At 45.0% G+C, this 26,341-nt stretch overlaps 1 protein-coding gene and 1 long non-coding RNA gene across 5 annotated transcripts in view; one reads left to right on the top strand and one right to left on the bottom strand.

Annotated features, from left to right (window-relative positions):
* The first annotated feature begins 2,322 nt into the window (after positions 1–2,322).
* Positions 2,323–26,341, top strand: part of HOPX (HOP homeobox) — a 30,033-nt gene continuing 6,014 nt past the window's right edge. Inside the window, exons 1-2 of one of the 3 annotated variants that reach the window (XM_059384494.1) lie at positions 2,323–2,450; positions 25,972–26,128. In XM_059384494.1, coding sequence (XP_059240477.1) covers positions 25,985–26,128 — 144 coding nt within the window. In that variant the 5' untranslated portion in view covers positions 2,323–2,450; positions 25,972–25,984. Of the gene's footprint in view, positions 2,451–6,289; positions 6,399–25,450; positions 25,542–25,971; positions 26,129–26,341 lie in introns of those variants that run through there. The other 2 variants (XM_059384486.1, XM_059384503.1) reach the window with 2 other exon arrangements.
* LOC132006610 (uncharacterized) lies at positions 16,828–25,387 on the bottom strand. 2 transcript variants are annotated; one of them, XR_009401157.1, is made up of 4 exons: positions 25,297–25,387; positions 24,546–24,952; positions 17,450–17,641; positions 16,828–17,031 (listed from the first exon to the last, which is right to left on the bottom strand). It is a non-coding gene; the product is annotated as an uncharacterized LOC132006610 (long non-coding RNA). The 2 variants fall into 2 exon arrangements; XR_009401156.1 differs by lacking the exon at positions 16,828–17,031 and having other exon boundaries at positions 17,225–17,641.

Below are 26,341 nucleotides of genomic sequence, written 5' to 3'. Positions count from 1 at the left end.
CTCTCTCTGTCAAATAAATAAATAAATAAAATCTTTAAAAAATAATAATAACTAAAGCTAAAAACATTAAAAACAAACCAAAAAAACAAATCAAAAAACAAGTGCCATGGCCAGAGAGAGCTGCTTGAGTGAAACAGAATTGCCATGGCCTGGGCTGGCCATCATGGATTCAGCCAGTGTGGTGGCCACGTGACCCAGTTCTCAGCAAGGAGACATAACCAGAAGTCTGCCGATGGCTAATGGAAAGACATCTCTAACAGAAAGAGACACTAAGGAGAAAGCCCATTTTCCCTCCTACCTGTCTTTGATTTTTTTCATTTAAGGATGGGACATACCAAGCCACTGCATCAACCCTGCTGCCACGACAGGAAGCAATGCTGTCACCCCGAAGACTACAAAATGGAGCACAGAAGATGCCTGGGTTCTCGGTAACCTCATTGCACCACGGGCAACCGGAAACCACACACCTGCAGAGTTCTGAAGTGATGTCAAGTTGCCCAATGGTTCCTGCTGCTTTCGGTTTCAGTTCCATGATACACCGGATGGAGAGGAATTGCCTGAAGCCAATGTGTTATGCAGGAGTGAAAGAAACATGCGTGAACCAAGATGGGACCACTGATTCCAAAACTTCTGTCTCTTGGGTTACACAGCCTTCAAAGGAATTTAGAAACTAAGCAAACAGCACGTATCTGTCGAGCACCTACTAGGTGCCAGACACTGTGCGGGGTGTTGGGGTTACAAGAGCAGGCAAGGCTGGCAAGGTCACCAAGGTCATGGGAATCACCTTCCGGAAGACTGATGGTAAACAAACAAATAAGGATAGTTGAAAACATTCTGAAGCAACTTCCTAAATATTGATTCAGATCAGTCCTGAGCATAAACCCAGACATCAGTATCACCATCGTCATTGTCACTGTCCTGATAATTCGTGCCAGGCTCTGTGGGTGTCAAACGATAAACAAGACATAGACCCTGCATTCAAGAAATCTGGGAGGCGAGAATCCAGATTTGGCCATAGAACAGTCAAAAGTTAGGCAATGAATTAGGCAACAAAAGAATTCTTCTGGTAACCAGGGTTGGGAGAGGCCGGCACCCCTGTCTCTGCTATTCTCCCGCACATGTTTTATCACCATTGCCTCTTTTCCAAGAGGGAAAGAAATATTCTTAATGATTGCTGCTCTTCTTTCCCATATGGCTTCTGTTCCTGAGAGAACCAAGGGGGCTTTTTCTTTGTCCAGCGAAGTGAAGAATGTAGGCTGTGTAAATCTGGGTGGCACTTACCCGTCTGTGCTACGTACCAGCAAATACTCACAGATACTCCCATAAACGATCTCACCAAAGCCTGTCTCCCTCCCTTCATCCTCTCAAAATCATACTCAGCGAATGTGTTTAGCAATGCTGTAATTGACTATTAACTGCCATATCTAACTATAAAAAAACAGATAAACATCGGCTAACTGGGTCCCCACACCCACGCACATACCCTGACCCTCAGAAACGCTTCCACTGACGGTCACATGAACCACGGAACACTCTCGCACGTTTGGAGCGCTTCTTCCCACAGGCTAGCTCACACACTGGCTTTTTATTTGAGCTCGCGTGGGGAATCTCTCAACTCTTAGATAGGAATTTCATTAACAAAGAAAGGGGAGGGGGGAGTCAGGAGGAAAAGTAGGGCCGCAGAAGAAAGAAATTAAAATCATTTTTGAAGGGGATCTAAAATTGTATACTCCTAGCCTGAACCTCCCCTATAACTGTTCTTTATTTGTACATTCTGTGACTGAAACACACAAACACATACACAAAGACACACACACACACACACACACAACTTTTCATTGATCTGGAAACTGTCCAGGCTCCTAACTTGGCACCCAGCCCACAGAGCTGTGAAATCGACCTCACCAAGCCTGTGGTTTAAAATATGGCAACATCTAACTGGAAACCCATTCAAAATATAAGTATTATAGAGGGCACGGATTGCATGGAGCCCTGGGTGTGGTGAAAAAATAATGAATACTGTTTTTCTGAAAATAAATAAATTGAAAAAATTAAAAAAAAAAAAAAAAGGAAGTTGGCGCAATGATCCTGGGTCCTTTGTTTCTTTCTTCCTCTCTCAGCTGCATCTCTCATGTCATCTAGGCACAGAGTCTTGCCTGGCCAAGAAAGAGAGCAGGGACAAGAAGGTGGTGACAAGAAAGTTCCGTGGAACTCAGAAGTCACCGCCTGCCTTTCAGACTCGAAGAACCAGGCGGGATGTAACCTGGGCATACTTTCAGCTGTTCCCCTGCTGCCCACGCTGCAGGTTTTTCAGGTCCTTGCTTGAGCGAGCACTCACAGGCGTAAATAAACGTGCTACCAGCAGCCCGCGTCAGCCAGACCGGCTATTTAAGCGGGCTGGCATCAGCAAACTCCGCTTCCAGATCCAGGACTTGCCTTTGCCACTCCACGTAAGTAACTTTCTGAGGTTTGCTTTTACTGCAGAGGAATGAAACTGTAGGAACTGGACCGCAGTGCCCTTCTGTTAGTTACTGCATGTGCTCTTCTGTCGGGGCAAGGCAGGGCTGAAAGGGAGGCAAAAAGTTCAGAGCTGGTCCGGAGCAGGGAGCTAGAGACCGCGGCTGGGAGGAAGATAGCAGACCCTTGTAGACAATGCAAGGGGTTGGGGGATCAGGGCAAGGTGGAGTCCGGGCTGGCCTTTTGGCCAGCAGGTGAGATGTTTTTCTTGCTCTCTCCTCTCTCTGGAAGATTACTCTGAAACCTGTGTCTGCGTGACTGGGCCAGATGTGTTTGGGTTGATCCCTGAGAAGCTGATGTTATCGTTCATCTCAGTCTCGAATCAGACATCGCATTATTTTTTAATATCTTTTTATGTCCGGTAAAGTAGAGTAAGTGGCGGTATCTCTGGAGGAAACAGAGATGGAGACGGCTCAGCGGTGAATCTGCAGCGCTATATCTTGTTTTGTCTGGTTCTTCTAACACTTATTTACAATAGTGCAAACACTGATCTTGTTTAAGATGAAAAGGAACCCCACGCTCGAGGGGTTTGAGGCAATGTTGGTTTGTGATATTGGAGCCCAGTACCCGGCTGTTTCGGTGGACTGTTAGGTACTGTAGGACAGGAATCATTGAGTAAAGAGGCACAGCACTCCACGGGACTTTGGTAAGAGGGTCTTGAAGAGAAGAGGAATGCAGAAAGTTCCCGGGGGACAGCACTGCCAACCCCACAGGCCTTGAGTGGAGCAGGGTGAAGTATAACCAGAGCAGGCAGAGAACAAAATACAGGTACTGAGGGGAGGGGCAGGGAGGAGGAAAGGGAGCGGACCGGAGAGGAGTTCCAGTTAGGCATCATATTAATAAAATACATGTAGGATTGTAATAGGAATAAAACACGACATCAATTCCATAGTTCCTCCTTTGGGGTCAAGAATCTGGTGATTAAGAATCTGGCAAAAGCCAAGGACCTTTCCCAGATAGTTCCCTCCGCCCCCCAAACACACACCTCGACACTCATTTTCTGGAGCCCTCGAACTCCACAGACCCCCAAATGAATGCATTTAAGCTAATTTATCTTTTTTTTTTTTTTAAAGAAGATTTTATTTACTTATTTATATCCCAGGACCCTGGGATCATGATCTGAGCCGAAGGCAGAGGGTTTAACCCACTGAGCCACCCAGGTGTCCCTAATTTATCATTTTAAACTGAGTGGAACTGCTGGTTAGGAGGCGTGGGGAGCTGGCCACCCAATCGAAGCTCACTTGTAAGGTCACCAAGTTTCATTATTTCCATCAAGCAAATAATGAATAAGGGGTTTCTCTGTAAAGATAACTTAGGGGCCTGGAGGAAGAGAATAGAATACAAGATGGGCTCCTGTTCTCAAAGAGCTTGATATCTAAAATTTAATAAGAAGCTGGGTAAGGGGCATTTGGGTGGCTCAATGGGTTAAGCCTCTGCCTTCAGCTCAGGTCATGATCTCAGGGTCCTGGGATCCAGCCCCACATCAATCTCTCTGCTCAGCGGGGAGCCTGCTTCCCTGGCCCCCCTACCTGCCTCTCTGTCTACTTGTTATCTCTTTCTCTCTCTCTGTCAAATAAATAAATAAAATCTTAAGAAAAAGAAGCTGAGCATATTGTATGACTCCATTGATATAAAGTGATAGAAAATGCAAAGTATAGTAGCAGAAAGCAGATCAGCAGTCACCTGGGGAAGAGGAGGGGAGAAGAGAGGTAAAGGAATTACCAAGGGGCCCGGGAAACTTTTTGGGGTGGTGGATATATTCACTATGTGATTGTGGTAACCATTTTTTACGGATGAAAATGTATCTGATGGTCCACTTTAGACATGTGTGGTAAGGGGGCGCCTGGGTGGCTCAGTCGGTTTAGACATGTGTGGTAGTCTATGGCAATTAGGCTTCAACAAACAATACTTTAACAACACAGCTTTTCTATATAATTAAGGGCATTTCTAAAAAAATTCAGCCTATACAGCATACTGAAAATAAAAAGTATGTTTGGAAAAAAATTAATTCCATCAAGAAAATGGAGGGTCAGAGGGTCAGGATTGAGGGCTAGTATAGAACCTGGAAGGTTCCAGAGATTATCTAACTCAGCAATTGCAGATCAGGAAAACTGTTTTTAAAAATACCCAGGATAATAAAAAATTAAAAATTAAAAAAAAAAAATACCCAGGATAAACCCCACCCTGACCAATTAAAAAGGATCTCTGGGCATTGTTTTTTAAAGCCCCCGCCACCCCCCCATCCCCAGATTCTAATGCACGGCATGGGATGAGAACCAGTGAGACCCCAACCTCTCCTTTGCCACAGGAGGCTAAGGAAGCCCAGAGATAAGGTGGGTCTGCCCCTGACCATAGAACCACCCCTCCCATGGCCCAGGGAAGACAGCAGATCTCAGAGGAAGAGGAAGCACTGAGACCACGCTCCTGGGTCCTCAAAACCACACTGGCAGCTCTAGCTAGGACAAGGCATCCAGCGCATTTCATGCAAATACTTGGAACCCAGACAGGCTCGGGGCAGCCAGCGGAAAGAATTACTCAGAACCACACAGCTGCATTATTTAGGGATTGTGCTAACACGTGAGAAGGGATGGCCAAAGGGATGTTTCAAAACGAAGTCTTCCTTTTGTTCCCTCCCAAAATATCTGGGATAAGCCAGAGGATTATACTAATGGAGAGTCCTGCAGCAGACACACCAGGCTCTCTGCTGAGGTGCCCAGGGTGGCTGAGTTGTTCTTGTGAGGATCAGCTCGAGTTCTCAGCCCTGGAAGGAGCCAATCTGGCACCGTGGGGGCGGGGGGGGGGGGGGCTGGATTTCTGTGTGAGTTCCAGTTGGTCCTGGACAGCAGGGTGAGGGGGTGAAGTTTGCCTCTGGGGCTACTGCTGCTCCGGTCTGTTCCTCACCATGGCTCCCGGGTGGGTGCAGGCGTGCCCCTGGGACCGCCCACCACCCCTGCTCTGCCTGGGCCAGCTCCATGTGTTAGTTGGTTTCTCCGCTCCCTTCTAGTCCAAACGTATCTGATTTCCAGGGTCTCATCCCCTCTGGGCTTGGCTTCTCCATCTCTGGAAAACTAATTAAAGTTATGATTTTAATAGACAATAATTGTTTAATGAGTTATGTCCCAGGATATTAAGTAGGTCCCAGCAAGATAATGTATCTGGGAATTCTTTGAAATGTTATCTAAATATAATTACCATTCGGGGCAATCAGGAGGATCAAAGTTGTAGGCGAAATGTATAATCCCGACTGGTAAAAATTCCAAGCAACTTGCTGGGGGAAAATACACCAAGATTGGGGGTTTGGAGCAGAATTCCTCAAATTCCATCCTGCAGGGCATTCCATAGGACTGCGGGGCTGCGCAGCATGCTTTGTCTGAATTTGTCTATTTTTTGTTAAATGCATATGGGCTTATTGGAGATGGCTGCATTTATCTTTCTGAAAAACAGAGCCACCTTAAGGACACTACAGTGGAGATAAAACATCAGGTAATTCTGCTCACAGGGCTTTACAGGTATTACAGGGCTCACCCTCCTGCGTGGACAGCTGGCGCTAGCAGTGCCAGTGCCTTGTCCTAGTGACAAGGGGCTTCCTTCCTTGGGGATGCAGTCCTGCAGCCGGGGACAAGGGACCCCCTCAGTTCCTGGGACTCTGGGTCCTTGACAGCCCTGTCTTCCCTCAGAAGCCTGAGATTGCTACAGCTCTCCTCGGCAAGTGGCAGTGGCATGTGGCACGTCCTGCCTCCAAAGAGGGGTGTGGCCAGGTGTGTGATTAACCTGTAGGGAAGCAGAGTCTGCAAGCAGCTGGGAGCCCAGAGCGGCTGGGCAGCCAGAGGGCACGGAGTCTTTCCCCGTGAGCGCGTAGCATCGAGGAGAGGACGGAGAAGGTAAGCACTGTCCTGGCTCCTGGCAGACCGGGCACTCAAGTTCGGAGGAACAGATTAGGCTATTGGCATCAGGTGGCCAGCCCACAAATGGTTTCATGCTGCTGTTGGGAAGCCTGATGTTTCTTTCTCTGGCCAGAGTTTCACCAAAAACTGTTTTTTGAAAAATGAGTTGACATGATTGCACAGCTGATAAACACCATTTTTGTAGAACAGTGACAGAATTTCTGCCTTCTTTGGATGGCTTGCCTTTGAATCCATCCCCCTCCCCCTTTGTTTTCAAATTATCTTACTGTGGAACGGCTTAACTCACTTGGACTTTTTTTTTTTTTTTTTAAGACTGTGTCATGACTCAACCCAGATTAATTTTTAGATGTTGTTGATGGCTCCCTCGAACTTTTTAAAAAGCCAGGTGAATGGGGATGGTCCACAGAACGGTGCAAAGATCCAAATGTGAGCGGAAGTGTGGCATATGGCTCGCGGGAATTTATAAAGTACTTACCTGCCCATCTCAAAGCCAGCACCTGAGGATCCCGCGGCAGCCCCTGGACCACAGCCATCCAGCTCACCTTGGGCAGACTGGTAGAGAGCAGCCTTTAAGGGATTCTCCTGGTGCAGGGTGTGTGTGTACCTGTTCTTTTCCTGGCTTTGGGTCCCTTGACCACCCCACCCTTCAATGACCCCAATATGGGTTTGACATGTCGGTGCTGTTGATTCTGAACACACGTGAGTTTTGGGTGTGTGGATTCATGACCAAACAGGTACAGGTCAGGTTGTCCTTTCTATTTGCTGGGAAACTCCCTTCATCGATCTTCGAGTGATAGGTTAAACACTCTTCCACAGAATCCCAGTATAGACAAGTCCCGGCAGACAACAGTCGAGCCTAGGGAAGTATGAGTCTGATGTTCAGGAGCCTGGGTCCTATTTTCAGTTCTCATTCAGCTCTAATGAAGTTTTGAAACAGAGGGAGCCTGAAATATCTTTGTTCCAGTGGATTTTTTTTTTTTAAAGATTTTATTTATTTACTTGATAGAGATCACAAGTAGGCAGACAGAGAGGAAGAGAAGCAGGCTCCCCACTGAGCAGAGAGCCCAATGCAGGACTCGATCCCAGCCTGATGCGGGATCATGACCTGAGCCGAAGGTAGCGGCTTTAACCCACTGAGCCACCCAGGCGGCCCTCCAGTGGATTATTAATAGCGCCTCCTTTCATTTCCAAAAGTACTTAACCTGAGCAATAAACTACATGGTTACCTCTGAATACCACACATAAAGGTTCAAGAGTACAAAGAGTTGTCCTGCATCTTACGATGAGTTGGTGGCTGAGCTGGCTCTGGTACCAGCCCTCCCCACACCTCATTCTGGTCCCTGCCAAGTTACTTACTCGCTCTGTGACTCGGGTTCCCGGTGGGAAGCATTGTGTCCTGACAGCCCAGATGGAGAGCCGGTATATTTATGTTGGCTTGCCAAACAGAAGTTCAACATGAATGCTAGGGGCTCAAGGAATTGTTCATCACAAGGTCAAATTACTCTATTTGCTTCAGGTTCTAATGTTAGCTTATGGCCATGTTTGGATAACGATAGAAGTTTTTTTTTAAAGTAGGGAAGTTAATTTTTACCTATTCTCATATGATTTCTTGTAATTTGCTCCTGGTAGTTTTGATAAAATGTGGCCAAACATGAAAATCCTCCAGATCTTTCAGAGCTTCTCTGTCCTTTGATGTTAAAAACAAAACCAGAAACAATCTAAGGCAGACATCGATCGGTTCTGATCTCTTAGTGTGTCCTGGGCAGGAAACTAATGGCTGCCACAGTAGCCACTAGGTCTAGAGGATCATAATGGAAGTTTCCTTAAATTCTTGAGGACATGACGGGTCTACTTAGATAATCTAGTCTTCACTGATAGTCTAGTCTTCATTTCCTTCCTGTATGGTTTCTCCCTAAGAAAATTTATATAAACAATGTCTCTGGCTCTTATGCCCCTCACTCCTTTCTAAATTTCTGGTCTACTGATGCTCAGGAGTGAAATTTGTTTTAGAAAATTCTTCTTTTTTTTTTTTTTTAAGATTTTATTTATTGATTTCACAGAGATCACAAGTAGGCAGAGAGGCAGACAGAGAGAGAGGAGGAAGCAGGCTCCCTGCTGAGCAGAGAGCCCAATGTGGGGCTGGATCCCAAGACCCTGGGATCATGACCTGAGCTGAAGGCAGAGGCTTTAACCCACTGAGCCACCCAGGTGCCCCTAGAAAATACTCTAATTCAGTAACTTGTACGTGGAAGTATCTGTCCTTCTGTTGTGTGTTCTTTGTGCTCTTCTGCGGGAATAGAATGGCATCCTTTGGAGATGGCTGGCATTGGGGTGAATGAAGCAGGACTAAAGAAAGGGGGAAGTTTACTAAAAAAAAAAGAAAGAAAGAAAGAAAGGGGAAGGTCATCTCCTCTTTCATTAGCATTATGCCTGGTTCAGGTTCCACAATTTACTTGTTTATTTATTTATTTTTAAAGATTATATTTATTTATTTGACAGAGAGAGACACACAGAGAGAGGGAACACAAGCAGGGTGAGTGGGAGAGGGAGAAACAGGCTTCCTGTGGAGCAGGGAGCCCAATGTGGGGCCCGATCTCAGGACCCCAGGATCATGACCTGAGCCGAAGGCAGATGCTTAGCTGACTGAGCCACCCAGGCACCCCAGGTTCCACAATTTAAAAGGGAGTTTTCTAGTCCTTTGAGCTAGCTTAGAAGAGCTCCTAAATGGCTAAATAATAATAAAATAAGGAACAGCAAAAGGATAACTTGGATAAGAGAAGGCAAGAAAACCATTTGATATCAGTGTTGAAAAGTCTGGAGGGTGATCATGGTGGTCAACTATCTGTTCTTCACCTGGCCAGCTGAGAGGAAATGGACCAACCCAGGGCTGGTATGGGCTGCAGCATGAAGGGTACTGAGTAAGCCAGGAAGCAGTCCCTCATTATGCAAAAATACCTTAGGAAGAATTACACAAGCAAACTCTGAAAGAGGGGGCAGCCCACCAGTCCTTTAATTTTTAAAGTCTTTGTTTTGTTTTGAGGCTCGTGTCATCATATTCCTTAATTTGTGGTACACAGAAGACCCTTCTTGGGTTTTCCTTCTCATTCTACTTATTTACTCTCCCACTCACCCTTTATCTTGTTCTCTTAACAGCATATTCTTAAGACTGACCTATGTTGCCAATTATATTTCTAATGTATCTAACACCTTGTTTCTAACTACTTTTTATTGGTCTCCTATTTCTATGCACGCTTTGCTTATTGAATCCTCTAGTATTGAAAATTTCTGCTGCTTTCAGATCTCACAAATAATGCCATAATAAATATATTCCTACTTATGGTTGAGCACTCTTTAGATCTGGTTGATGGGAAACAGGAAAGGGAGAGGGGTGGGCTAGATGGTCTATGTTTACTTTAAGCGATGAGGAATATTGAATTGTCTGTGAGAAATGGAAACACATGATATCACAAGTACTAGTCCAGTATTTCAAATGTTTAGAAGTTTTTCTTAGTTCCTTAGTAACTTCCTTATTAAGAGACTGAAATAATATTCTGGAGCTTAAAGAGTGTGATCTTCAATGATCTTTCCTTTTCAACATGATGTTCTTCAACTTGGGCTGGTCAGTTCCAGAAGCATTTCATTTCCCCATATTGGCCATTTATTACCTGGACAAAGCAAATGAAATGTTCTAAGGGACCTTATTACATAGGGTTGGGTGAAGTTTCCAGAATGTTTTGCTATTTTAATGTTTCAAAACCCGTTGGCATTCAATTGCCCAACAGCAGATCCTGAGTCACCAGGAAAGGCATAGGAACCATAATAGGGATATCTTGTATTTATATAGTGTTTATAATTTATAGTGCTATTCATAAGCATAATTTTATTGAATCCTACAACAACTCTGTGAGGCAGGTGGGGGTAGGATTAGTGTAGCAGGTGGGGATACCTTCAGCTCTAGATGAAGAGCTGGCAGTTCAAAGCAATTAAGTTGTCCAAAGTCACTTGGAAATTTAAGTAACATTTCTGGAAGCAGAGTGAGGGTCTTCTGAGGCTCCGTCCAGCATTTCTTCTTCTTCTTAATTTTTTTTTTTAGATTTATTTATTTGAGAGAAAGTGAGCAAAAGAGCATGATTTGGGGGGTGAGGCAGAGGGAGAAACAGAGTCCCCACCAAACAGGGAGCCCTCCAAGGTGCTGATCCCAGGACTCTGGGATCAAGACCTCAGCCAAAGGCAGATGCTTAACTGACTGAGCCACCCAGGTGCCCCCTCATCCAGCCTTTCTGCAACATCACTCTAATGCTCAGTGACATGACCTACAGTAGGTTAAGTTATCCCCTGGGCTGGACTTTGTAGAGTATCTGTCTTTTTCAATTATTTTGTGATGTTAATAAGAAGACTCTAGCAGCACACCCGCTGTTTATTCCATTAGCTGAACACCTGTTCATAAAAACAAGTGGATAAAAAAATAAGGCCCATATAACTGAGTTTCATGGCAACAAGCAACATGCATGGTTGGACTTTGGCATAAAGTACCAAGTGCATGTCATCTTATTCATTACCTAATTACAGTCATAAAACAAGAATGGTGGTTGGACCATAAAAAAGAATAATTGATTGAAATACTTCTGTGTAGAGATAATTCTTCAAAGAGTCTTTTCTTTCTTTCTTTTTAAGATTTTATTTATTTATTTGACAGAGAGATAGAGTCCAAATAGGCAGAGCAGCAGGCAGAGGAAGAGATAAAAACAGGCTCTCTGCTGAGCAGGGAGCCTGACATGGGGCTTGATCCGGACCCCGAGATCATAAACTGAGACAAAGGCAGCCCCTTGACTGACTGAGCCGCCCAGGCACCCCCAAAGAGTCTTTCCTAGACATTTCAAAATGCAAAATAAACCTGAGAAAGTTATGCCTGCTTGCATTATGTTACAAACTCCTACAAACAGGCAGCCTAACCATCGACCCATCACGCATGTGCAATACCAGGAATACCTGGCTACTCTTCTTTACCATGAAATCATGGCTCAGGCAAAAGTATTGTAGAACCCAGTATACATTTTTAAAAAGTAAATCATGATGAAATGTCCCCAGAATGACAAGTGAATAGCCTTTTTGAGAGTCAGGCACTGGGAATAAGAACCACTTCATAAAAACACTCTAATTTTTGTTGACATTCTAAAGCGACTAGATGGCTACAGGACCATATGACAATCCTACTCGACTCTCAGTTATCTGTGTGTGGCTTCACTGGATTAGATTTTTAAAATACCAGGCTGATTTCTATCATTAGTGTTTAAGTTTTGGAGCACCCTTCCTCTTCTAAGAAAGAAACCTATTTCTCCCTACCCTGCAACCTATTAATCTAATTAATTTCATTAATGTCTTCTAAGTCAAGCAGAATTAGGAAGCTAAGTGGGTTACCCAAAATGAGAAGCTTAAAACATAGAAAGGACATTGATAGGGGCATTTGGGTGGCTCAGTCGGTTAAGTGTCTGACTCCTGGTTTTGGCTCAGGTCATGATCTCAGGGTCATGAGACTCAAGCCCAGAGCTGGGCTCCTCAATCAGCTGAAGCCCCCAAAATAAATAAGTAAGTCTCTTTTTAAAAAGGGATATTTATAACCTGCCATTTTGACTTGTGCCATTTTTCCTCTCCACAAACAGTTTAGAAAGGTGGTCTTTTTGTTATTTGCTTCTAGCCTTAGCAGTACAAATTTCTCTTCATGTTTAATGGTTTGCTTTGGAAAATATTAAAGATCCCCCCCCCCTTATAACAGAAATCTATTTGTCTAAAAATCTGTTTTCTTGGTGTATTAGGGCATGAGACATTTTCAAAGAGATCTGAAATCAATTTACTTCACAAGTCTCACCCCTCCTGGATTATCTGGTTTGAAAAGCCCTGAGCACATGGCTGGGCCGGTGGAAATCTCTAGTACATGCCGTTTTTTTGTCGCTTTGTTTATATTTGGTCATAGGACCAAACTCTGTTTGGGACATAATGAATATTCACACTTACTAAGCATTAGCACAACCATACTAACAATACCCAAAGCAGGCAGAAGCCCAAGCATATTCACCCCATCAGACAAATTTCTATCCTACCGATTCAAAGTGGGGTAAAAATGAAAGGGAAATTTGAAGCTATAGTGTGCTCTCGGATCGGTGACCACAGAGCTGCAACCATATGATTTCTCATAGCCTCCTGTTCATTACTGAGGTTAGGAATATGTGTTTCTGTCCTCCAAGATTCAGAACCGCATCTTGCTAAACTCTAACAGCAGTAATGGATACCTAAATTCAACAGGAATATTTGTACTATCCCACACCTAAGTGAGAAATCGAATGTTTTATGTATACTAAGGGGACCAGATATCCAGGTTTGCCTGGGACGCTCTGACGTATGCTGTTGTCTTAGTGTAATTAGTCACAGCACCCCCTTTACACACAGATGCTCCAGGTTAGATGGAAAATTATTTGGTCACGTTAATTTAACAGGTTAAATATTAAAGAGCACCTTGGTTCAAAATGCGTTGTGGGCTCTTCAGTGGTCCTTTGAAGTAGAAACTAGGCACAGAGTGTTCAGCATACCGGGGACAGAGCCTGGAATAAGCCACTGCATTCCCCTTTCTCAGGTCAGTGACATTAGCAAGCTGCTGTTGGGGAATAGCATGATCATTTAAACCCAGGCCATGCCAAGCGTCAGAATTTTAGAGGAGAAATGATCTCAGAGGTCATCTGGCCCAACATCTTCACTTTTCTGGATGAATAAACTATTACACTTCTGGAAACATGAAGGTCATTTTATCGTTTTCTAAGTTGTTTCTTGAGCAGAATCTCACTGGATCACAATTGAAGTAAGGAAGGAAGTTTTTAGCCACATTTTATAGAGAAGAGAACTAAGTTTCAAATGCTAAAAACAAACAACAGACAAACAAAAAACCAAACACCTCAGCCAAGGTCATGTGACTACTAAGTAGAAGAGCTAAAATTGAAATGCAAGTCTGACTCTTTGCCCAGTGCTCTTTCCAATATCCCATACCAGTTTAATATTTTCATTCATTAACGAGGATTTAAAATCTCTCCCCTCTATGTAATTCAATAAAGATATACAACACTCCCTCTGTAACTAATGTTGTACACTCAAAATAATTTTATTTCTGCTTCTTTCTCCTACCTGCAAAGAGCTCAGGCCAGCAACTGAACTGTTCTGGCCTGACAGCGCCTCTTGGTGGCTGCCCCAGGAAGTGCAAGGCACAAGACTTTTCCTACCACCCTCTTGTCCCTTGGGTAGAAGAAGGAGGAGGTGAGGACTGTGCCAAATAATCTCTGACTTTTTCTTTACTGTTCATTAATTATGTCTCTATAGGAAACTATGTTTTCCTATAACCATAGAATATAGTTTCTATGGGAAACTATATTTCCTATTAATTATGACAACCTACTTCTCACATCAGTGCTTCTCAGCATTCCCCTTCTCCCTCCTTCCCCCATTTTATTCCATTTTGGACCCGAACACAGCTCTAATGATTATGTTTTTATGGGTAAGTCATACTTCCCAAAGTGAAAATAAATTTCAATCACCCTGAATCCAATACGTGTTCACTGTACACCCTACAATGTGTCAGGGACTGCTCCTGACTCTTGGGATACATCAGATTTGGGCTATAAACCTCTAGCCTCCTCCAAGTTCCCTGAACCCCCTTCAGTGTCTGGACCAGAACCTCATTTCTCTGAGCCAAGGCTTAATTAAAACTGCTGTTTCTTAAGCATTTGCCTTCAAAGTGAGAGGACAGCTTATTAAATTTCTCTGAGATATTTCAACAGGATGAGTTTCTACCTTTTTTTTTTTTTTTTCCTGTAACAAACATTTTAGTTACACTCCCTCCGGTCGGTCAGTAAGCCTGGCATTCTACCTACAGTTTACAGCGTTCTGTCTAGAGAAAACTTCTTCTGAACTCCTAACGATCACTATATAGACTTTCAGAAAAGCAACTGAAACAACAGGCAGATCTCCCGTGAGGAGACTAAGGAAGTAGGGTTGCCTTCTTCCATTTGCCTGTTTATTTCTAAGTAGGTTGACTCATTCCTCCACTTATTTCATAGAACAAAGAAGCCCAAGGTTTTATTACTGTCTTTAACCATTTCCCCCACGTCTTACCTACAGAGTTTCTACTTAGAGCAGGAGTTGGGCTACCAGTGAAAAGAATTCTGTGTATACAAAGCATTTTCTGCCCAGGGTTAATTAATGACTAATTCACTGCTGGAAGACCTTCACAGGCACCGCCCCCTCCCTTTTCATATCTTGCTATTTTCTGTAAGTGGCTGTAGAAAGTCTAGACCACTGACGGACTTGTTTCAACAACAGTTTCAGGAGTTTCCTTAATCACTTTGACTAAACTCTGTAAATCTAGGGAGTAAGTAGCAGCCATAGTCACTAAGATCTACTGGTCTGGTCGAAGCCAACCTTTCTGTTTCATTCTGCCAAATGCTGACCTCTTTTCTCATTTGTCCACTATATTTTTCACATCATGTCATCTTTCAATTATGTCTGTACCCATTAGAGAAGAGCATGTGGGGAAAAGCAAGCCAGCCCGGCTGGTGGAGCTGGTAGCAGTCACTGAAATCACTAGCTAATCCATTTCGCTGGGTCACAGCCACGTCTGGTCACCATGTTTCTGTTTTGAAACATGCCACAGGGAAGGGGTCATTGCTGCAAGACTGGCTCTGCCCCACAGGGGAGCCGGCATAGACGCAGGACACTGCCTTACTTTTGTCCCAGGAGCACCACCTGACTTTACTTCTCCTCTTTCCACAACCACCCTTCAAGGCTCTTCTGTCTACATGGCTACTCCATGCAAAGAGGAAATCTAGTATAGTGGCTAAGAACGTGGATGCAGAAGCTAGACTTTCTGGATTTGAATCCCTGCTCTACCACTCACTAGGCTTGTATTTGGGGAAAGTTCTATACATCTCTTGGGGAAAGGGATAGAAGTTTCCATTTACATCAGTTACTACATGGATAAAATGGAGACAAGAAGAGTGCCTGTCCCATAATGCTACTTCCTCTGATGGCTACAGGATTTAACTTGTCTAAGACGTATGACGGTGCCAGGCATGGAATAATTGCTCAATAAGTATGTTGTTATTGTGCTAGCAGGGATGAGGTGTCTATATGCAACTCAAAAACAGGAACCAACTCTGTGCTGTTTCAGGCAGTGTGGACTAAAAGATACTAGAAGGCAGGGAAGTTATTTTTTCCAATGCAATGTTTTGGTTTTGAACTTGGTCAGTCCTGGTTGTTGAAAACCATGTCTTTCCAACTTATGTCCTCAATCAAGTCATGCCAGATGCCACTGGCTAAGTTCAGCTCAGCAGACAAGTGATGAGTGCCTGTTCAGTGCCAGATTCTCCTAATGACTGCTGGTGAGATGGAAATGTGTAAGACCCATCCCCCACACGGGAGCATATCATTCAGTGGAGAAGGCAGGCCAGCAATAAATTATTTTGAAAGAATTTCAATTTGATCATTATTCTTATAAGCCAAGACAGCCTAGAAAAGTCTACTCACTAGTTCATAGAGTCTTTGTTCCTCCTATTTTGACTCCTCACTACTCATCTTCTGTATAGTAATGCTTCCTCATTAACAGATGGGAGGAGAAATTGAGAGGTGCCAGTGAGAAATGAGGGGGGGAAATCCAACAACTATATTCAAATCCACACACAGTGTAGAAGTGCTAATGAGAAAACATGCTACAGATCTGACATCCTCACCGTCGCCCATCCCCACCCCATTAGTTTTGAGAAATTCCATCCAGGGATACGTCTTATGATGAAGCAATACAGACAGCATTTGATTTTTTTTTTCCCAAAAGGTTATGATTTCAATGCTTATACTTTACCATTCCAGGTAAAAAAAAAAATTTTTTTTTTAATAAATTGCAGCCCAGAGAGACTGAAACTATCAACTGTTCTTACCAGTTGTCCTCAGGAGACACCCCACTGAAGGCCTCGCTCACAGTTGTTGAAAGAACAGTATCTTCTGCAAGCAAGCCCTTCACAGTTTAGAAATACTTCCCCTACAATAATATCATATAAACTTTACAACAAAGCTGTGAGCTAGGTGAAGGTCTGTCATATCCCTTCTTCACATGAGAGAAACGGAGGCTTGGCAAAGTGATGTTTTCTGTTTTGGTTTGTTTTAAAGATTTTATGTATTTGACAGAGTGAGAGAGGGAACACAAGCAGGGGGAGTGGGAGAGGGAGAAGCAGGCTTCCCTCCAGGCAGAGAGCCTGATGCAGGGCTCGATCCCAGCACCCTGGGATCATGACCTGAGCCTAAGGCAGACACTTAATGACTGAGTCACCTAGGCGCCCCTTGTTTTGTTCTTTTTAGGTAGGCCCCACAACCAGCATGGACCCCAACTCAGGGCTTGAACTCACAACCCTGAGGTCAAGGCCTGAGCTGAGCTCAAGTATCAGACACTTACCCAACAGAGCCACCCAGTTGCCCCCAAAGTGATGTCTTGAATGATCAGTACTTGGGGCTTTTAATTGTTTGTCCTCAGGACTGTAGTAAGTCAAATTTCACTTTGCTCTTCATTTTGCTGGGTTTCCTGGAATAGGGGGGTTCAAAAGCAAGCGGAAAGCAAGTTGAAAGTGGAATTCCTGAGAAGTAGTACAGTGAATTAGCAGCTCTACACAGCACGTAACAGCACATGTCAGATAGGAGGAAGTTAAAAGAAGGCAGGTCTTCATATTTTTTTTTTAAGATTTTATTTATTTACTTGACAGAGACAGAGAGATCACAAGTAGTCAGAGAGGCAGGCAGAGAGAGAGGAGGAAGCAGGCTCCCTGCTGAGCAGAGGATCCCAGGACCCTGAGATCATGACCCAAACAAAGGCAGAGGCTTTAACCCACTGAGTCACACAGGCGCCCCAGGACTTCATATTTTAAAGCCTTGGATTTCCAGCTGCAAAGAGAGATGCCATCTCACAGCAGGGCTGAAGCATCAAAAACCAAACCTGATGATACCTTCGCCTGACAGAGCCCAGGGGCACAGGGAGGTCCTTGGGATGGGGTGGGCGGGCGACCGGCTGGAATGGCACGTGTTCAAGGACAAGTTGGCCTCTCAGTCTTCCTGCCTCATTGAGTCAAGTGCAGCATGTTCTGGGAGGATGCGTGCGTGTCGCTGTGAGCTGCCGGGGGTTCTCCATGCACCTGAAGCTGTTACACAGAGTCCAAAGCTAGGAACTCAGATCTTACTGTACAAACTTGAACAAATGTCCCCAATTTATCCATGCCCCAAACAACAGAGTCAGAACAAAACCGGAGATGGGCAAGTCTGTTATGCTTGTGACCTTGTGTCAGCCAGACGCCAGGCTTTCTCAGGAGACGTGGGGAGGTTTCTAAGAAGCCTGCAGAAGCAGCTAAAGGAATGAGGCTGCAGAGACCACAGCCAGTCAGCAGTGCTTGCCCCACACTGGGAAAGCCTGGCTGCCACCAGCACCTGCTAGTCGCTAAAATAACGGACAACAAGGCCAATTAGAGCTCGCAATCCAAACAGGTGATCCAGTGATATCTGAGAATCTCTGACATCAGTAGAGCATAGGGAAATATATATATATATATACACATATATATATATGTATATATATATATATATTTTAAAATTTTATTTATTTGAGAGAGAGAATGAAAGAGTAGAAGCAAGTGGGGATGTAGGGAGGGGTGAAGCGGAGGGAGTGGGACAAGGAGACTCCACGCTGAGCTTGGAGCCCGATGCAGGGCTTGATCTCATGATCCTGAACCCATGACCTGAGCCTAAATCAAGCGTCAGCTGCTTAACTGGCTGAGCCACCCAGGCGCCCCGAGAATATATGTTAAAGGTATAAATCAATGTTGTTGCCCAAGATACCACAAACTACAAGATACTACAAACTACATTTCCTGCCTAGGCCAGAATAAAAGGTAGGATTCCGAGCCTTCTGCCGATGCTAACTTTTCTCAACTGCAAAACAGGACTAATTCCATTCTGATTACTGAGAGAGACAGACCCAAAGAACTAATAACAACTCGTTTTTGAACTGGGGTTCAGCACCCCGTGCTCATGGCATCGCAGGCCAAACCCTTGAGCACGTTATCTGGTTTTTCATGTTTATACCGTTTTAAACCCACAGCCTAACAGTCTCTTTCAGACTTCCTGTCTATCCCTACATCCTTTCTTTTTCTTTTCCTGGGTCATTTGAAATTCATACCCATTGTTTTCATTCGGAGACTTTGATATTCACTTTGCAGGGGTGGGGGATGGAGGGGTGGATAATTGATATGGTTAACATGGGTTGGTTTTTTTTAACTTTTTTTTTTTTTTGAGCACGGAATCAAGTCCTGACTTCCAGGAACTCTGTAAAAGGGAAAATAGGAACATTTTTAGAATCAGACCGACAAAAGATCTACTATAATTGGTTTTCCATACATCTTTTGCATTGTTTTTGGTGACCCATGGAAAGAACAAGCTACCCTAGAGACAACCCTAAACTCTCAAAAAATACCTCAAATCTCTTGCTTGGTTGGAACAGAAAATACTTTTACACAGTAAATAGTAAACATATGGAGCCTTTAGCCCCGAGAACTTACGCAAGCTGCATACACAAATAGCTGAAAGAGATTTAGGTATTACTCACGCATGAAAAGAAGACATAACAATTTTGGCAAAAATTTAAAAGTCTGGCAGTATTGATGAGGAGGTGGGGCAAAGGAAATGCTATGCACGGTTTGTACAGTTTTGTTCAAAAGAAATTTGGAAAAGAAGTTGATAATTTGTTATAAAGTTAAAAACCGCATATCTTGGAGCTCCTGGGTGAGTCAGTGGGTTAAGCGGCCGACTCTTGATTTCTGGCTCAGGTCATGATCTCAGGGTTTGAGATCAAGCCCCAAGTAGGGCTCCCTGCTCAGCAGGGATTCTGCTTGAGATTCTCTCTCTCCCTCTACCCCTTTCCCTGCTCACACACACACACTCTCTCTCCCTAAAATAAATAAATCTTTAAAGAAAAAAAAGTCACATATCTTGTGACCTGTTCCACACATGTATTCCCTAGAGAAACCCTCCCAGATTCACTTCAGAAGACATATGATTAAATGTTCCCGGGGCACCTGGGTGGCTCAGTAGGTTAAGCCTCTACCTTTCCATCAGGTCATGATCTCAGGGTCCTGGGATTGAGCCCCGCCATGGCAGGCTCTCTGCTCAGCAGGGAGCCTGCTTCTCCCTCTCCTTCTACTCCTGTTTGTTCTCTCTCTCAAATAAATAAAGAAAATATTTAAAAAAGAAGTTCTAAGAGGCAGTGTTCGTAATAGCAAAAAACTGAAACCAATCCAAATATCCACCAGCAGGAAAAGACCTAAATTATAGTATATTCACGAAATGGAAACATGAACGAAGACAAATGAACTTCTCTACATGCAGATATATAGATGCATCTTGGAAAGATTCATCTTTTTCCCACATGTTGGTGGGAAAAAAGCATTCACAGAATAATCACATAAAATACTACTTTTATACAATTCAAAAATATACAAAGCTAAAATAATATGTTCTTTCAGGAATCCATACATATGTGATAGAACTAATTTAAAAATCAAGGGAATGATTAATACAAGAGGTAGAATCTTGATTTCCTCTGGGAGCAAATAAGCCATAAGGGTGGGATTGGGAAGGAAATACAAGTAGCTTCCATAGTCTTGGTCATGATTTAATTTTTAAATTGGATGGGGTTCACTGATGTTATTCTTCATAACTTACATGTATATTACAAATAATCCTTTTAATACCTAATGTCTTTCAAAATGAAAGTACCTACTTCCCTAATCTTCTAGGTAGACTTGATAGAAAACAACTTCCATGCTTTCCCTGAAAATGTCATTTTTAAAAAAAGATTTTATTTATATATCTGACAGAGTGAGAGACAGTGAGAGAGGGAACACAGGCAGGAGTAGGGAGAGGGAGAAGCAGGCTTTCTGGCAAGCAGGGAGCCCGATGTGGGGCTCGATGTGGGACTTGATCCCAAGACCCTGGGATCATGACCTGAACCAAAAGCAGACTCTTAACAACTGAGCCACCCAGGCACTGAAAATGTAATTTGTTCCCAATAATCAGATAAAACTGAGCAAGATGGATCATTGGTCTTATCAGGGATACCTTATTAAGAAAAAATAAACTTTTTAATTTCAAAGTAATAAATGCTCATTATAGAAAATGGAGAAAACCAGAAAAAGATACAAAGGAAAAAACTTTACATCATCTGTAGTGCCATAATTTACATATAATCAGTTATTATTTATTGTGTTTTTTTTTTTTTAGTTTTTTAAATATGTAAAACTAGAATGAATAATAGCATTTAAGAATATATTTTGGGGGTTGCCTGGGTGGCTCAGTGGGTTAAGTCTCTGCCTTCGGCTTGGGTCATGATCTCAGGGTCCTGGGATCAAGCCCTACATCGGGCTCTCTGCTCAGCAGGGAGCCTGCTTCCTCCCTCTCTCTGCCTGCCTCTCTGCCTATTTGTGATCTCTCTCTCTCTGTCAAGTAAATAAGTAAAATCTTTAAAATATATATATGTATATTTATATTTCTATTCAGAATCCTTTTATGTTATATGTATATGGTATATTCATAGTCTAATGTTCAGTTTTAAGTTCTATTATACAAGTTATCCATATAAATGATAACTTAAATTTTAGCAGTTCTCTCACAGGAAACTTTAAGAAATAGGAGAAGGGCAATCATTTGTCAAGTTTGTCAAATATTCTCCACTATAATTTTTGGCTTCTAAATCAATTACACATATTTGTATGAAGTGGAATTTTTCTTTTAATGACCTGCCTTCTTAAATTCTGATTTTAATATAAAAATACATTTTTCGGAAAGATTTTTAAAGGGTTTTATATTATTTCTAAATTTTTGAAAGCAGGAGAAAATTTCTCTGGATAATTCATTATTTTTTTAAATATTTTATTTATTTGTGTGTGAGAGAGAAAAAGCAGGGGAAGGGGCAGAGGGAGAGACAGAGGGACAAGCAGTCTTCCCCACTGTGCATGGAGCCCAAGGTGGGGGCTCCATCCCAGGACCCTGAGATCATGACCTAAGCCGAAGTCACAGACTTAACTGACTGAGCCACTTAGGTGCCCCAATAATTCATAATTTTAAAGGCAATTTCCCCATTCCTGACCATACATATAAAAAGGGTAATAACATAGTGGGTGCCTGGGTGGCTCAGTTGGTTAAGCAACTGCCTTCAGCTCTGGTCATGATCCCAGAGTCCCAGGATCGAGTCCCTCATTGGGCTCCAGCTCCATGGGGAGTCTGTTTCTCCCTTTGACCTTCTCCCCTCTCAGGCTTTCTCTCACTGTTTGTCTCTCTCTCAAATGGATTAAAAAAAATTAATAACATGGTCCCCAATTTTTTTTTCTGGGGTGTATTTGTGTATTATAAAAACTTTATTCCTTTAAGGGCAGCTGGGTGGCTCAGTCAGTTAAGCATAGTTTTGGCATGACTCTTGGTTTTGGCTCATGACCTGATCTCAGGGTTGTAGGACTGAGCCCCACATCCAGCTCCACGTTCAACAAGGAATCTGCTTGGGGATCTCTCTCCCTCTCCCTCTGCTGGTCCCCAATCTCTCTCTGAAGTAAATAAATAGAATCTTTTTTTACCTTTATTCCTTTAAAACCTCCTCAACCTACCATCTGCTCAACTGTTGAGATGATACACAGCATCAGAGGCACAAAATATTTTAATGCATTTTTACAGGTATTTTATCATCGATTTTAATGATTAAATTACAAAATCTTGTAAATAAGAGCTGAGATATTTTTTTATATCCCTTCCCCACTGGGTTCCTAAAGTAGATTCTGATTCAGGAGGACTTCGGGGGGGCCCTGGACATTTCTACAAGTGACCCCGAAGCCCAGCCAGGCATGAGAGCTACTGATTGAAGCTTAAGGACATTACAAACAAACAAAAACTCTCTTTTGAAAGCAGACTTCCTGTTAGTCTGGAGAGGCCAATCAATATTCCATTCCTATTTTTTTTTTTTTGTAAGATTTATTCATTGGGGACAGAGAAAGAGAGAGGGTGGGAGAGGGGCAGAGGGAAAGGGAGAGAGAGAAAGCCAAGCAGACTCCACAGACTCCGCGATGAGTGTGGAGCCAGATCCCAGGACCCTGAGATCATGGCCGGAGGAGAAATCAAGAGTCAGACGTTCAAGCCACTCAGCTACCTAGGCATCCCCTGTTTGTCCATCCTGAGACACACTGACAGCTTGGGTGCTGCCCCTGGTACCCTGTCCAGAGTAGTTCAGCAAGTGATAAATGAAGAACCTCCACTTCTCTTGGGCAGCACAGCACATTTTCCTCACTTAAGAAAATACTAATGCTTCAAGGGCCCATGGGTACGTGGAAGTCTGCAGTGAACACGAAGGAAATTTGGGCCAAAGAAACTTGGAAGATGGCCTTAAAAAATGATTCCATGGCTTTTTTCTCTTTTGGCCAGCTCACCACAGGACTGTCTATGAGTATCTACCACTAATAACCATTTGGTTTGCTACTAGTGGCTTTACAAAGAAGTCCGATGGCTGGGAGACTGTGAGCTCACAGCAATTTCTGCAGGTTTGTAGAACCTGTAGAATTTGTAGAACTCGTAGAATTTCTACGAGTTTGTAGCACTGTCTGCGAGCTAGCTCATACAGGGAAATAGCTTTAAAATAACACTCAGGTTAGGGGACAATTGCCAAATCGCCAACCAGGTGTTGGGATTAATTAGGAAAAAGCCGGCCATTTTCATTTAACCTTTTGAAAAGGTTTTGTCTTCCCTTGACCACGAAAGAAAACACGACTACAGGACGCATTACTCTTTGAATGTTCCATAAGTTATGAATATAACAACCGCGACAACAGAACTTGTGTTGAGATTAAAGTTTAAGGAGCTTTAAAAATATGTTTAGTTCTTTTCATCTGAAATTGTCTAGACTACCTTCAGAGAGGCTTTTCAACAGTTTGCTTACTGGAAAGAGTTGAGAAGCTTTATAAGGCCCAGGTTACCAGGGTGATTTGGTTTTTACATTTCCTTGAAAAGAGAGCGAAGGAGAGAAGAAATGAAGCAACAGCCGTAAACACTTGTCCACCGACAAGGGCTGGAAGGACAGAGGTTTTGTGGAGAAACAGCAGGTGGATCTCACTCTAGAGGTCAGATTTGTTTGTTCGGTGTATCTTGGAGAAGTAGGTACGTTCACATGGACCTCCCACAAGTCTCCTTAGCAGCCAAACAAGTCCAGTGGCCCTTAGCCAACTAACCCACGGAGAACTTTGAAGTCAACCGGAAGCTACCCATGAAACCTCATACAAAGTCCTGTAACAGGAAGCCACACAAATAGAAAAGAAAATGCACCTGATTAAATGTAAGGACAGTAAGAGCCTCTGAGTTACGTAATAGTATGTAACAAAAAGAGATAAGTACACGCAGAGCAGTCCTTGAATCTGAGTCCAGTTTAGAAATCTATGTGCTTGGTTCATATTTCTGAAGGACTGAGAATTCTACAAAGCAAAAATTCTCCTAGAAAAGAGGCAGCATAACTGTGTCCATGGGATTAGATGGAAGGTTTCCAAGAAATAAAATCCGAGGCAGTAGTGTCTCCTCTCCTATACTCTTCTGGGCAAAATGAGCAGTGGTGGGTGTTTCCAGTGGGCAGATTAGGCTGGAGTTGGTATCCTATCAGGACAGTCAATGCTCTTTCCAAAGCCTCTGCCTTTAAACTGTTGCCCCCCTGATCTTTTCTGCCAGACTAAAGACAGGATGGCCTCCTGAGAAGGGTCTCGAAGAGTGCAGGACCGAAACCAAAACTAAGGCTCTCCCCTCTAGGGTGCTGGTCGTTAACTGGGCACGCTGGAATAGGAAGTCTTCCTGTGCCTCATTCTCCTGGGCTTTTCCAGGAGAGGACTGAAAATGGTCATCTCTAAGGTTCTTTCCAGATCTGAACTTCTGGCTCAAAGAAAAGGGGAGACAGGTGCCAACAGGAGAGGAGGTGTTTCTGACCTAGAATCACCCGTACAGATTTTTAAATGGGGGAGGGGGCATATAACTCACCTAAAAACAGAGATTTCCTGCTGACCTAACCAGTGCCTTGAGCCCAAGACTCCCTCTCAGTAGAATGGCTTCTTGAAATCCCTGCAAGCCTCTCCAAGTGACGCCGAAGAGCGGTAAAGACCTTTATCAGGGAGCGCAGGAGGCAGGTCCCAGAAAACCGTGTCCCAGTATCAGGGACGTTAGGCAGGCTCCTAGGCAGACTGCGGCTCCTCCCCAGGCACAAACCACCTCAAAACCGACTCAGGACTGTGCTGGATAATTTTACAATGGTTTGTTTAAACAACAAACCAACCTGATTCCCACACTTGCGCTTCTCTTTCACTGCCAGCGAAGTCGAGCCCTGACCTGTCTCTGCCAAATCCTCCGGGACAGCTTCCAGACTGCAACGTCCGGCACCTCGGTACCTCCTAAATGGTGGGAAGGGAGAGGAGGGACGCACGTCTGCACCCCCTTTTTTTGGACCCAGTTCAGAGGCTGTTTAGACATGGAGAGGATGCAGCAGGCAGTCTTGGTACCCCAAACCTGCCAGAGCAGTGTTTGGCTCTGAAGTAAGGAAATACAAGAGACTTTGAAGCTGGTCGTGCAGGGGGCTCCCGGCAGTAGCTACGCCACCGTGTCCAGACCACGCAAGGCCAGCAACCAGCCGCAGTGACTGGAGGCCGTGGATTCTTGGCTTCGGGATAATGGGGGGGCGGGTGGAGACGGGGCGGGCGGGATGGCAGAGGAGGTGGCAGATTGCAGAGTGACTCACACAAGCCCTCCAGGGGACATTTCTCCCGATGCTCAATTCCCGGTCCCAGCACGGGCGGGCGGACCCGACATCTCTGCGGACGCTGTCGCCAGCTCTGTAAGAGGCAGAGATGGGAAGCGCCGCTCCAGCTCCCCAACTTTAAGAAGTAACTTCCGTCCTTTGGGTCGTTTCTTCGGAGGAGGGGTGGGGAGCACCTGCCCTCCTGGGCTAGAAACCACTTGAGAGGCAGAAGGGCGCGCGGACCGGTGAGACGTGTCCCCACCCCCGCGACCTGTCGGGGCTGTCCCCGCGCAGCTCCCTCTCCCGCGGTGGGGCGGGGGGGGGGGCGGTGGTGGGCGGGATTTGAAGGCGGTTTTCAAAATCGCCGCCGCGCTTCTTCCCCTCCCGCGTAGTCCCCAGAGCCTCGGGGTCAGGAGGGCGCGCCGCGTCATCTTCCTCCCGCCGCCGCCCCGGGCCCGGGCCCCGGGGAAAGTTGCCGTGAGAACCGCCCCGCACCGCCCCCAGTCCCGGGCAGGCCCGAAGGCCCGGAGACGCGCGGCTCGGCCGGCGGACCCTCGGGAGGCTCGGCCGGGGACTCGCGCGACCGTGCGCCCGCGGGAGGGGCGGCCCCGCGCCCGCGATCTCGGTCCCCGGCCGCCGCCGCGCTCACCGCAGCCGCTGCTTGCCTCCCCGCAGCCGCGCCGGGACCATGTCGGCGGAGACCTCGAGCGGCCCCACGCAGGACCAGGTGGAGATCCTGGAGTACAACTTCAACAAGGTCAACAAGCACCCGGACCCCACCACGCTGTGCCTCATCGCGGCCGAGGCCGGCCTCTCCGAGGAGGAGACCCAGGTGAGCCCGGCGCGCTCCGCACGCCCTTCCCCCGACCCTGGCCTGCGGGGCCGCCTCGCGCACGCAGGGGTGCCGCTCGCCCTTCTCCGACCTGCCGTCGCTACCGGCCGCACCCCGGGGGGAGCCCGGTCGCCGCCGCGCTCCCCCCGCCGCATCCCGGCGATCCGGCTCCGCGCGCCCCGTCCGCGCCCCCAGCCCCAGCCCAGGACCGTT

This window comes from Mustela nigripes, chromosome 1 (assembly GCF_022355385.1).
Source record: "Mustela nigripes isolate SB6536 chromosome 1, MUSNIG.SB6536, whole genome shotgun sequence".
NCBI lineage: Eukaryota > Metazoa > Chordata > Mammalia > Carnivora > Mustelidae > Mustela > Mustela nigripes.
Note: the sequence above shows the minus strand (reverse complement) of the source record. Positions and strands in the feature narration are given on the sequence as shown.